Source organism: Pseudopipra pipra, chromosome 6 (genome assembly GCF_036250125.1).
Source record: "Pseudopipra pipra isolate bDixPip1 chromosome 6, bDixPip1.hap1, whole genome shotgun sequence".
Taxonomy (NCBI): domain Eukaryota; kingdom Metazoa; phylum Chordata; class Aves; order Passeriformes; family Pipridae; genus Pseudopipra; species Pseudopipra pipra.
This window is the reverse complement of record NC_087554.1, coordinates 8,195,487-8,209,157: the sequence shown is the minus strand read 5'-3', so window position 1 is coordinate 8,209,157 and position 13,671 is coordinate 8,195,487. Positions and strand designations below refer to the sequence as shown.

At 52.4% G+C, this 13,671-nt stretch overlaps 1 protein-coding gene across 2 annotated transcripts in view; it reads right to left on the bottom strand.

Moving 5' to 3' along the window:
* Positions 1–13,671, bottom strand: part of PLCB2 (phospholipase C beta 2) — a 48,025-nt gene that overhangs the window by 3,095 nt on the left and 31,259 nt on the right. For both annotated transcript variants that reach the window (XM_064659956.1, XM_064659955.1), the window contains 15 exons: positions 13,178–13,274; positions 12,972–13,056; positions 12,440–12,564; positions 11,261–11,415; positions 10,772–10,936; positions 10,360–10,459; positions 10,020–10,124; positions 9,069–9,154; positions 8,881–8,977; positions 8,660–8,713; positions 7,689–7,899; positions 7,333–7,501; positions 6,437–6,513; positions 5,901–5,996; positions 5,562–5,619 (listed from right to left, as the gene is read on the bottom strand). In XM_064659956.1, the coding sequence (XP_064516026.1) occupies positions 5,562–5,619; positions 5,901–5,996; positions 6,437–6,513; positions 7,333–7,501; positions 7,689–7,899; positions 8,660–8,713; positions 8,881–8,977; positions 9,069–9,154; positions 10,020–10,124; positions 10,360–10,459; positions 10,772–10,936; positions 11,261–11,415; positions 12,440–12,564; positions 12,972–13,056; positions 13,178–13,274 (1,680 nt within the window). The remainder of the gene's footprint in view (positions 1–5,561; positions 5,620–5,900; positions 5,997–6,436; positions 6,514–7,332; positions 7,502–7,688; positions 7,900–8,659; positions 8,714–8,880; positions 8,978–9,068; positions 9,155–10,019; positions 10,125–10,359; positions 10,460–10,771; positions 10,937–11,260; positions 11,416–12,439; positions 12,565–12,971; positions 13,057–13,177; positions 13,275–13,671) is intronic.

Here is a 13,671-nt window from a genome sequence, read left to right as displayed (position 1 = left end):
GACACACGGACAGACAGATGGACACATGGACAGACAGACAGATAGACAGACAGATGGACACAGGGACAGACAGACAGAAACACAGACAGACAGGGATGGACAGATGGATGCAGGGACAGAGAGACAGAGACTTGGACAGATGGACAAACTGACAGAGGGAAACAGACAGACAGACAAATGGACTGACAGACAGATGGACACGGGGACGGACAGATGGAGAAATGGAAAGACAGACCGACACACAAACTGATGGACAGAGAGACAGACAGATGGACACAGGTGCCGATGGACAGACAGACACGCAGACACACGGACAGACAGACAGAGGGACAGATGGACAGACAGAGGGACAGACAGACAAACTGACACACTGACAGATGGACGGACACACAAACAGACCGACTGACAGATAGACAAATGGACAGACGGATGGAAACAGAGACAGACGGACAGAAATGCAGACAGACGGACGGAGAAACAGACGGACAAACGGACAGACAGATGGACTGACAGATGGAAACATGGACAGACAGATGGAGAAACAGATGGATACACGGACAAATAGATGATGCACAGACAAACGGACAGACAGACACAGGGACAGAGACATGGACAGACGGAAAGACAAACAGACACAGGGACAGACAGAGGGACACACAGAAAGACAGATGGAAACAGGGACAGACAAATGGACACGCTGACAGATGGACAGACAGAGAGATGGACACAGGGACAGAGAGATGGACACAGTGACAGACAGACAGACGGATTGACAGACAGAGGGATACAGACAGATGGACAGATGGAAACAGACAGACGGACACATGGATTAACAGAAAGATGGACACAGGGACAGACACAGGGACAAACAGATGGACACATGGACAGACAGACACAGGGATGGACAGATGGATGGATGGACACACAGATGGACAGACAGTTGGACACAGAGAGATGGACACACAGATGGACATAGGGACAGACAGGCAGACTGACAGACGGACACATGGACAGACACAGGGACAGACAGATGGACGGACTGACAGACAGAAACACAGACAGACAGACACAGGGACGGACACATGGACAGAGAGATGGACACACAGACAGACAGATGGACACAGGGACAGATAGACAGACAGATGGAAACAGAGACAGACACAGGGACAGACAGACCGACAGACCGACAGACAGACGGACAAATGGACGGACAGAGGGACACAGGGACAGAGGGACAGAAACATGGACAGACAGACAAATGGACAGACAAACGGACACATAGACAGACAGATGGAAACAGGGACAGACAGACGGAAAAACAGATGGACACGCGGACAGACAGACAGACAGATGGAAACACAGACAGACAGACAGATGGACATGCAGACAGAGACAGACACATGGACAGATGGACAGACACAGGGACAGACAGACAAACTGACACACTGACAGATGGATGGACACACAACTGACAGACACAGGGACAAACAGACAAACAGACAGACCGACAGACAGATGGACAAATGGACAGACAGATGGAGACTTGGACACACAGACGGACACATAGACAAATGAACGGACTTGCAGACAGACAGACGGAAACACGGCCAGACAGACAGACAGACAGATGGAAACAGGGACAGACAAACAGACACACTGACAGATGGACGGACAGACAGACAGATGGACACATGGACAGACAGACGGATGGATGGACATACAGATGGGTGGACACGCAGACAGACAGACAAATGGAGTGACAGACAGACAGAAACATGGACAGATGGACACACGGGCAGACATGGACAGACTGACAGAAATATGGATGGACCGACAGACACAGGGACAGACAGCTGGACACATGGACAGACAGACAGACATAGGGACAGACAGAGGCAGACAGATGGACAAATGGACAGATGGATGGACACATGGACAGACAGATGGATGAACAGACAAACGGACAGACAGATGGACCGACAGATGGAAACATGGACAGACAGACGGACACAGGGACAGACAGATGGAGAAGCAGATGGATACACGGACAAATAGATGATGCACAGACAAACGGACAGACAGACACAGGGACGGAGACACGCGGACAGACAGACAGACAGATGGAAACACAGACAGATGGACACGCAGACAGACACAGAGACAGACACATGGACAGATGGACAGACACAGGGACAGACAGACAAACTGACACACTGACAGATGGATGGACACACAACTGACAGACACAGGGACAGACAGACAGACTGACAGACAGATGGAGACTTGGACAGACAGACGGACACATAGACAAATGGACAGACATGCAGACAGACAGACAGACAGATGGAAACAGGGACAGACAAAGAGACACACTGACAGATGGATGGACAGACAGACAGATGGACACATGGACAGACAGACGGATGGATAGACATACAGATGGGTGGACACACAGACAGACGGACAAATGGAGTGACAGACAGACAGAAACATGGACAGATGGACAGCTGGACACAGGGGCAGACAGACAAATGGACAGACTGACAGAAATATGGATGGACCGACAGACACAGGGACAGACAGCTGGACACATGGACAGACAGACAGACATAGGGACAGACAGAGGCAGACAGATGGACAGACAGACTGGCAGACAGACGGACAAATGGACAGATGGATGGACACAAGGACAGACAGATGGAAACACAGACAGACAGACAGGGATGGACAGATGGATGCAGGGACAGAGAGACGGAGACTTGGACAGATGGACAAACTGACAGAGGGAAACACAGACGGATGAACAGAGAAATGGACAGACAGAGAAATGGACTGACAGACAGATGGACACATGGACAGACAGACGGATGGACAAATGGAATGACAGACAGACAGAAATATGGACAGATGGACACACAGGCAGACAAATGGACAGACTGACAGAAATATGGGCGGACCGACAGACACAGGGACAGATGGAGAAACAGAGAGACACACAGACAAACAGATGGATGAACAAACTGACAGACAGACACACGTACAGATGGACAGACAGATGGACACATGGACAGACAGAGGGACACACAGACAGACAGACGGACATAGGGACAGACAGATGGACAGACAGCCAGAGGGATACGCGGAGACAGACACAGGGACAGACAGACATACAGACAGACAGACATAGGGACAGACAGACATAGGGACAGACACACAGACAGAGAAACAGAGAGACAGATGGACACATGGACTGGACAGAGAAGCAGATGGACAGACAGACAAACGGACAGAGGAACGGACACATGTACAGATAGACAGAAACACGGATGGACAGAGGGACACAGGGACAGACGGACGTATGGATGGATGGACACACAGAAACATGGACAGACAGACAGCCTGATGGAAACACGGACAGACAGACAGATACATGGACAGCCGGACAGACAGATGGCCACACGGACAAAGAGAGAGATGGATGGACACAGGGACAGACAGATGGAGACTTGGACAGACAGATGGACGGACAGAAAGACGGATGATAAGCAAAAGGACAGATGGACAAATGGACTGACAGACAGACGGAAACACGGACAGACAGACACAGGGACAGACAGACAGCTGGACACATGGATAGACAGACGGACAGACGAACACAGGGACAGACAGATGGACAGACAGACGGAAAAACAGACGGATGAACAGACAGACAGATGGACACAGGGATGGACAGACAGACATATGGACAGAGACAGACAGATGGACATATGGACAGACTGACAGACACAGGGATGATGCATAGACGGACATACAGACGGAGAAATGGAGAGACAGACAGACAGACACACAGACGGAGGGACAGAGAGATGGATGGACAGACAGCCAGACACAGGGACAGCCAGACACATAGACAGACAGACCTACAGATGGACAGACAGACAGACACAGGGACAGACAGATGGACAAATGGACAGACAGACCAACAGACAGTTTGACAGACAGACAGATGGCCACAGGGTCAGACAGAAGGACAAATGGACAGACGGACACACGGATGGACACAGGGACAGAAAGATGGACACACAGACAGACAGACGGACAGACACACACATGGACACACAGACACACGGACAGACAGACACTCGGACACACAAACAAACGGACACAGACACACAGACACAACAACAGATGGACACATGGACAGACACATGGACTCAGGGACACACAGGGAGCTGCATTGACAGACACACGGACAAACAGACACACACATGGACAGACAGAGGGACTGACACACAGACACAGACAAACTGACGCACAGACAGACACATGGACACACGGACAAACAGCCACGCAGACACGCGGACAGAGAAATGGACACATGGACAGACGCACAGAGAGACAGACACACGGATACACAGACAGATACACAGACACATGGACAGGCAGATGGACACATGGATAGACAGATGGACACAGGGACAGACAGATGGACATAAGGACAGACAGACACAGGGATGGACACACAGACAGATGGACACACAGACAGACAAATGGAAAGACAGACACAAGGACAGACAGATGGACAGACAAACGTACAGGCAGATGGACACACGGACAGAAGAACAGACAGACACAGAGACAGATGGACAAATGGACAGACAGATGGACACAGGGTCAGACAGACGGACGGACACAAAGACGGAGAAACGGAGAGACAGAAGGACACATGGACTGATGGACAGAGAGACAAACACAGGGACAGACAGAAGGACACACAGAGAGACAGACAAACAAACAGACGGACACACAGACAGATGGAGAGACAGACAGACAGACAGACAGACACATGGACAGAGTCAGACAGAAAGACACAGATACACAGACACAGACAGACACAGGGACACACACGGACACACAGACAGACACGACGGACAGACATGGGTAGACCATAGAGACACATGGACAGACATATGGACACACATTCAGACATATGGACAGACACAGGAACAGATACACAGGCAGATGGACGCACCAACACATGGACACACAGACTGACACACGGACAGACGGACACAGGAACAAACAGACCCACAGATGACACACGGACAGACACAGGGACTCACCAACACGGACAGAAACATGGACACACAGATGGACACACAGACACAGACAGATGGACATACACATGGACACACAGATGGACAAATGGACAAGGACACATGGACACACACAGAGATGGACACACGGACACAGAGGTGGACACACGGACACAGATACACAGACAAGAACACACAGAAAACATGGACACAGATGGACAAACAGACATACAGACACAAGGACACAGATGGACACAGAAACACACACGGACACACCCAGACCCCCAGGGACAGCAGGGACACACCCACGGACAGACACAGCGTGTCACAGACAGACACACAGACATGGACTTAGCTTTGGGTCTCCGAAGGGCAGCTCCGACGTGCTCGGGGTGTCCGTGCTCCTGCCAGGCTTTCCCATCATTCCCGACCCTCCCACGCCCCCAGGCCCCCCTGTGAACTCACCCGTTTGATGGTCTGCACCACCTCCTGGATGTGGGAGTTGTTGATTTCCTTCTTGGACCTTTGAAGGGAAGCACAGACACCTGTGACCCGGCTGTTCTGTTCCCATCACACCCCCCGTCCCTACGGATCAGTGCCACACCCATCCACATGGGTGCTACATCCCCACCGTGTCCTGGCACACGGAGAACCCGCTGCAATTTAGGAAAGACAAATAAAACATCGTTCCAAGGTGTCTGAGACATAAGGCAAAGAACTGGATGCAGGTTTCTACTCCTTCAGCTCCCCGGGCAGCAGCAGGCCCTGCATCCCGCACGGACACGGCCCGGGAGCGTCCAGCACCTCTCCTGGGCAGCCTTGTCGCTGGTGTTCCTCAGCAGGGCCTGGATCCGCTCCACCCTCCTCGCCTCCAGCCGCTTCTTGATGTCCTTGACATTGCTGTGGAGAGAGAGGAGAGACAGGCCTGGGCACCAGCACGGGAGCAGCCCTCCATCCCATCCCTCTGGAGCGCTCTGCTGGCCACAAATGCCACCGGGGAGGGGTCAGGCAGCAGAAGGCCTGAAGGTTTAAGAATAGTTTAAGTTCTATTTAAGCTTTTTCTGTTTGTTTGGTTGGTTTTTTTAAGGGGTTCCTAACAAAGATTCCTCCCAAAGTCAGTGTCCTGCCCCCAACAGCGGAAGCAGCAGATGCTGAAGGGAAGCGGTACAGGAGTTTTTCCCCTCCTCCACCTTCCCAGTTTCCAGTCTATCCTCCAGCATCTGTGCATTTCTCTGCCGTGATGTCACTCTCACCTTGGAGTGGAGGAAGGGAAATGCTCCCGTTCCCTGCCCTCCCAGGGCAGAGCTGGGCACTCTCTGGGCTCCCAGGGCCGTGTTTACCTCTCTGCCGTGTCCCGCAGCGCCCGCAGCTCGGCTCCCTGCTTCTCCCTGGCCAGCTCCAGGATCCTGGCAACTTGCTGGTCAAGGGATGAAAACAACATCAAAAGGGAGCAAACAAAAATATATGATTTTTAAACTGAATTACCCGGTATTTAAGATGATATCCGGGAAAATCCTACACTTGTTTTTGACGTGAAATAAAAAATTAAAATCTGATAAAAAATTCTGGCGAACTAAAACTTTGTTTATGTACCAGTTCTGTGAAAGATACTCAATGTATTCACTCCTAAAGGCTTGCTGAATTGATCAGGTGAGATGGGACTTAGTACTACATGGAAAACTTTCAAGTACAGGTTTTCTTCAAAAAAAAAAACCTCTCAACCCCCCCCAAATTACATTAACAAATAAAAATTATATTTTTTTTTTGTTGTGCATTCAACCTTGAAAGCATGAACTCTCCCTTCCACAGGAGGAGTCACTTTTTCCACAAATTTAGTTCTGGGGTTCATCAATGTAGGTTTTCTAGAGAAGTTCCTTTAGGAAAGATCACAAGAAACATCAAGGGAGGTAAGTAATTTTTAAAAAAGAATGAGGTGAAGCAGTACGTGGCTGAGGTTTTTTTTCTTCTGATTATTTAGATTTTCATTTTTAACTGTATTCCTTAAAATGTTCTCAGAAAGAAACTGAACCTTGTTTATTTATTTTAAAACCATTCTCTTAGGAAAGTCCAGGAAAAAACCAAACCAGTAACATGGACCTCCTCTTGGAGAATTACCCAATTTGATTTTTTTTCTGGAGTAGGCCAACTGACTCCCTGTACTACTCCCACATTGCCTTCAGTTTTCCAGCGAGGGGCTGTCCTAGGATCCCTTTTTTGGTGGCCCCTGCAGCCTCACCTCCGTGGCGTGCTGCTCCTTCTTCCTCCGGATGCCCTCGTGGTGCTCCTGCCCCAGGTGCACGAGGTCCAGCTCCAGCCTCTCCCTCAGCTCCAGGAGCCGGCGATCCACGCTCTCCGCCACTTCCACGGGATTTGCACAGGTACCAACGGCACCCTGGGTCATGCTCCTGCACAACACATTCAGGGCTGGGCTGCTTCTGGCCCTGCCAATACAATCCCAGCCTCCCCACCCACTCCCATGGGAACAGCCCAGGGACATATGGATGCTCCATCTCCCTTCAGAGAAGGGGAGCCCATGTTTCTCTTGGGGATCCCTGTTTTGGTTTGGGGAGGTGACCCCTAGGCTGTATTTACCTTTTCTTCTGGGTTTTCCTCATGTGGATCATGCTTTTCTTGCCCTCGTGGCAGGTGGACTCTGAGAAGAGCACAGAGTATTTCTGCAGCAGCTCCTCCTTCCGTTTGCTTCCCTTCTGCTCCAGCTCCCTCAGCTCCTTCTCCTGCCTCTTCAGCAGCTTCAGGAAGCGCTTCATCTGCTGCAGCTCAGCCAGGGTGGCTGTCTCAGGCTCTGAAACACAAAACAGAGGATGTTTGCTGTCCCACAGCATTTCTCCACCTGCTGCCAAACCCTCTGGAAACCACACAGGTGGTTTCAGCACTGCCTTCGTTCCTTTTCCTCCCTCTTTCCCTGCCCCTGACGGATGGGGGCATGGGGATGGCCAACATTGCTCTCAGGCCACAGAGAATTATCTGCTCAGGGGAAGTAACTCTTTTGGGACTTGGAATATGTAAAATGGAGCAGAATGTGCAGATGTGTCTGCAGCACAACTGTGCTGAGCAGGGCCAGCTCCTTCCCAGGGCTTGGCCTGGGCAAACGGGAGCAAACAGCTCCAACACACGTCCCTCAGTGCCCATTCCAACCAGAGCCCTTCTGCTCCACACCATGGGACGTCCCTCACCAGGTACCGTGTTCTGTCCTGGGGAACAGCTCCCTTCAGGAATAACTTCTAAAAGCAAAATTTAAGGTACATAACAGTTACTTGGCAACATATCCTGGGCAGAGCAGATTTCCTCTCGTGCCTTCAGACCAGTTTTGTGGCATAATTAGGCCTCGTGTTTGCAGGGATTTATATCACGCCACAGTCAGACACAGGTGACCCACACATCGTACAGATGGTGCAGGTGTGCTGAAGGGAACCCAGAGCCTCAAGATTCCTGGGATTTGTCTTTAGTGCTGGCTACACCAGGCAGGGCTGGGGCAGGCCTTTCTACTTTGGGAATACAAGATGACTGGCACCTCAGCTCAGGTGAACAGCACAGGGAGTTACCTGCCATCTGCATCACTTCTAACACGGTTTCATTCCTGGCGAACGCCGCTGCTCCTGAAATCCCAAAAGAGGCTCCTGTTAATGTCCCATCTTGGATGTTCAGAGGTTGGAAAGGGACAGTGGAGAGCTCACCAGAGCACAGGCCATGTGAAGGATTTTGGTGTGAGGAGTTAATTAAGCTGCCAAGATGTTAAAGTACTTGGAAGCTCTTGGAAACTTACCTGTGGAGCCATTGGAGGGAGGAATGCTGTGTTTCCCAGCAGAGTCTGGCACCCCATTAGTCTCAGCAGATGGGACGTTCCTCTGTGTGCCAGGCCTCTAAAACAGAGATCAGAGGTAAATGAAGGCTTTTTATTCCAGGCTGAATCCATGCAAGGTGCTCTAGAGAACAGAACCTGGAAGAACTGACCTCCCCCGCAGCATCCTTGAGCTTCACGGAGCGCTTGTCCTGCATGTTGAAGAACTTGATGGGGTTGGAGAGGGCAATGGTGAGATCTGGAATCAGACAGAGGGCTTGGCTTGGGCAGTAAACAACTCATGGACTCATTTTCCCTGCCCAGGACAGGACACTGTGGAGAAGGGCCAGTTTGTGTTCTCTGCTTGTAATGAGCTTCCCCCTGACAGCACAAAGGGAGGGGATCACCCTCACCTCAGTCCCATGCTGAGCCCATGGCTCACAACTCTGTTCCCAAAATCCAAAGCCAGGTTCAGACTTTCCTCACCTGCACAGCTCCCTGCTTCAATTCCAGTCTAATGCTGTATAAACTCGTGGTTTTTATAAAAATGTGTTAAACCCATCAATTTCTCAGGATTTCCCCAGTGAAAAAGGTTCATTTGTATGAACACACGGGAGGAGGGAGCAAACGTGAGAAGTATTCACAGGAAGCTGTGTGGCTGATGCTGTTACTTTCAGTGTGGTTTTGGTCACGAATGTTGATCCTTCCAGTAGGGCTTCTGTCCTCGTGCAGCTCTGACCCTTTTCAAAGGGTCTGTACCTCAGTACCAGCAAGAACCTCCCTTCTCTTCCAACAGGGAAGAACAACATTAGTGTGCTCCCTAAAAGCCCTGTTCTTGCCAGCCCCTGAGAGCTGTCACCTTTTCCCTCAAGGAAAGCTCCCCTGGCTCTGAGGAACAGTAGGACTGACCCCCTCAGGTGGGACTCAGGCACAGCTGCAGTGGGAACATCCACGCTCTTCCCAGAGCAGCGGGGCTGGGGCGGGATCCTGGCATGTGCTCAGTCCCACCCTGACAGGAATGAAGGGTGCAGCAGGAAAGCACTCCCTGGGCTGGGAAAACACTTCTGGATCAGAGTTTGGACAAAGGCAGAGCCCCCGCCCCGCACATTCCAACATGTCCTTACCTGCCCAAGCGTCCGGCACGTAGTCCTTGACCTCCAGGAACACGAAGAGGGAGGGCATGGTGAGGGGCATGTTGCTCTCGCTGCGCAGGCACACGTGGTGGTACCCTGGGACAGAGCAGAGCACTGAGCTGGGCTGGCACAGTCCTGGCCCTCCAGCTGCCACACAAAGTCCCTCTTTCCAGGAGGGCACAGGCAGGATATACTGGCACTGAGCCAAGGCCCTAACAGGATGACTGCACTGCCTGCAGGAGTGGACATTAAGGAGCCAAACATGCAGCTGTTTGTATCTTCTTTACAGCTCCCAAGGGCACAAAAGCCAAAGGGATTTCCACAGGTTTACCTGAGTGCATTGCGATGACGGGAATGATACGATGGCCAATGAACTTCCCTCCTTCTTCCCAAGCCACGATTTTCAGAGAGGCCAACTCAGGCATCATGATCTAAGAGAAAAGCAGAGTAAGGCACCAGTGCCCTCACCTCTAACTCCTGACAGCATCCTCCTCCAAGGAGAGCTTTACTCCCTTCTCCTTCCAACCACGCAATTCCAGCTACCCCTTGTCTGTTCTGGGAAATAGTGACGGAGAGCTGTTTTGGATATTGTTGCTTAGGTGTTATCTGAGCCTGCCCAAAGCCAGGCCTGGGGTCTGCAGAGAGAAGTCCCTTCTGCTGTCACTGACCTCTCCCAGGGCAGTGCTTGTGGCCAAAGGGGGCTTTAAGGATTTTCTGTCTAAATTACGCTCAAATGTTCTCACCTTTTCAAAAACAAAAGCCTCCTCCTTCCACACGGGGTTAATGGAGTTGGCCGTGGAGGTCAGTTTGGTTCTGTATTTGCGTTTGGTGTCCCTTGGCAACCCAAAGAGCTCCACTTCCACGTAGGTCCTGACACTGCGCTCCGAGAGGAACTGACCAGAGAGTATCTGTGATCCGGAGAAACAGAGTCAGCAACAGCTGAAGAGAATGAAACACAAGGACCTGCCCGTTCCTTCACCCCAGAGTCTGTTTTTCTGCTCCAGCTTTTCTTTTACCTCCAACCCTGTTTCTTGCTTCAGCACCTCCTCCCTCCCCACCATCCCAGCCTTGGCTGCTCCCGCATGGCAGATGCTCCTTTTCCATTTTCACGTGATTATGATTAATTTAAAATGGAAACAAGCCCGGGGGTTGCCACGGCAGCACCATCCCGGGCACCACCCGGGTTCCTGTGCCCCAGGAGCCCCCCGGGTGGCACAGAGGGCTGTACTTGCCGTGACCGACAGGGTGCTGGCCACCACCACGTCCATGCGGTCCAGGGAGAAGGGGTCGAAGTCCTTGTCGGGGCGGCGCAGGAACTCGTGCTTGAGCAGGTACCCACACTGCCCGTTGAACTCAAACAGGGCCATGTTCTGCTGCATGGGCACGTCTGTGGGCAGAGCCACACCCTGAGACAGGGGGCTGGGACAGGGACCCCTGTGCCACCAGGGAGCCCCTGGCCCCTGCCAGCCACGGCTCACAAAGCCACCCCACAAACTGATGAGGCCTCTCAGCACGCCACAGGGAAAAACATGAGAGCAGCTGCCGCACAAAGGGAAGTGGTTTGCTTACGCCTGCACTGTAAGGCACGGGCAGAACTGAAGTCAAACCTACTTTAAGGAGCACTCGCTGCTTTTGGGCACTGATAAGTAGCTGCCTGAGCCCCTCGACTCCTTCCCCCTTTCATTTTGGGCCTCCTCTGAGTCCATCTTCTCTCTGACACTTGAGGACACTGTCTGGTGGTTTCTGCACCAGCCTGCACTGTGCCATCCCCCCAGAACCAGCCTCTCACTCACCCCCTTTCCAAGTCACTTCCTTTTTGTCTCCTACACTCTCTATACGTAACACACACCTCCAAGGAAGGAAGAGGGGTAAGGAATAGCTTTCTCTGGAGGCTTTTCTTTCTTTCTCATGCTGGCTGTGCAGCAAGGAAAGGCCCTTGCTCCCTGTTCAGGTCAAAATCCTGGACACAATGGCACAGCCAGGGTAGTGCTGTGGCCAGACAGAGCTGCACCTCTGCCTGGTAAAGGGACAGCAATTCAGGCAGAGGGCTGCAGGTGTGTTCAAGGATGTGATTCAGTGGGACATCGTGGAATGGGACACCGGGAACAGTGCCTGGACACAGGTGACAGCACTCCCTGGGGGAAGTGGGGGTGTGCTGGACATGGAAAAGTGCTGCTGGGGGAGATGGACCCAGCGCAGAACAGCACTTGGGAGAAGGCACTTGGAATAAATAACACATCAGGGAAACAGCAGTGAAGGAAGAGAAAGTGACCAGGAGCACCTGGGGATCAGGAACACCCCAGGGACGAGGAGCACCTGGGAATCAGGAGCACCTGAGGATCAGGAGCACCCCAGGGACCAGGAGCACCCATCCTCACCCAGCTGGTGGCTGGAGGACCCTCGACACTCACCCATGGTCTGGAAGTTGAGTGCCACCATCTGGCAGCCGACGTTCCAGAACATCTGGGGCAGGTAGTTGGACGAGTCCATCCGGGTGCCTTTGGGGTAAATCCGGCTCATCTGCCGCTTGTTGTATCTGCGGGGGCTCCATAGGAAACAAGTCTGGAGTGTTCCCGGTGTGCCCTGGGACCAGCCCACACGTTCCCATTATAACTGTTTAACCTCTGCTACCAAACACTCAGAGCCTTCCAGACAAGAGCTCAGGCAGGCCCAGGCTCCTTTTCCATACCCTTCCCACTTAAGGACAAGCATCTGGCAGCCTTGACATTGACTACAGCAGGATGCATCCTGTCAGGAATCTTTCTGGAGAGCTCCCAAACCACCTTGGAAGATCCCATGTCTCCAGCACCTGCACACTTTCTAGCTCTGATGAAGAGTCTACCAGGTCTGGGAACCAGGAGCCCTTTGGATATGCCTAATCCCAAGATCCAGCTTAGCTCTGACACTCCAAGCCCCCCAGGACAAGGGCTGCCAAAAGGATACTCTACAAACTGCACAGGGAACTTGCTCAGGAGGTCGTAGGCCTTCAGCTCCGTGAAGGAAGAGATGACATAACTGCGGTTCTTCTCTGGAAGCAGGAGATGACGAAGCATCAGAGGAAAGGCACACCCAGCCCCTGTCCTGCTGTGGGCACCGACGGGCCCAGGAAACGCTTGGCCTGGATTCCCAAGGGACCGAGCCGGACTTACGGGCAGAGACCTCGAAGGAGTCGAATTTGATGGGCTGGATATAGTTCACCAGGCTGGACATCTCCTCGTACGCTGTCACCTCCAGGCCGGCCGTGCCCTGCGCGGGAACATCCCAGGGGAGACGCGTGAAGAGACCTTCCCTTGGGGGGAAACAAACCCCACCAAGACTTCCCAGGGGAAGAGTTCCAGGGGCTGCCCTGACCAGAGCGCTCCGGTTTGGCTTCCCAGTCCTACAGCTCCGTGGTGGGCAGGGCACGGAGTTTCCAGGCAGCTGGGCAAGAACTGAACTGGGGCGCATGAGAGGCTCCAGTCAGGAGGTACAAAGCCCAGGACTTCTTTAACCCCTCAGAACATGGAGCCTGGGAGAAACTGGGGACACCATTTTCCCTCCTCTCCAAGGGATACCAGGGAGATAGAAATGGGAAATGGATGTTTTCATTCACAGGAATGCTGATCTCCTCCCTCCCCCTTCAGCAACAGCACTTTTTTTAGTA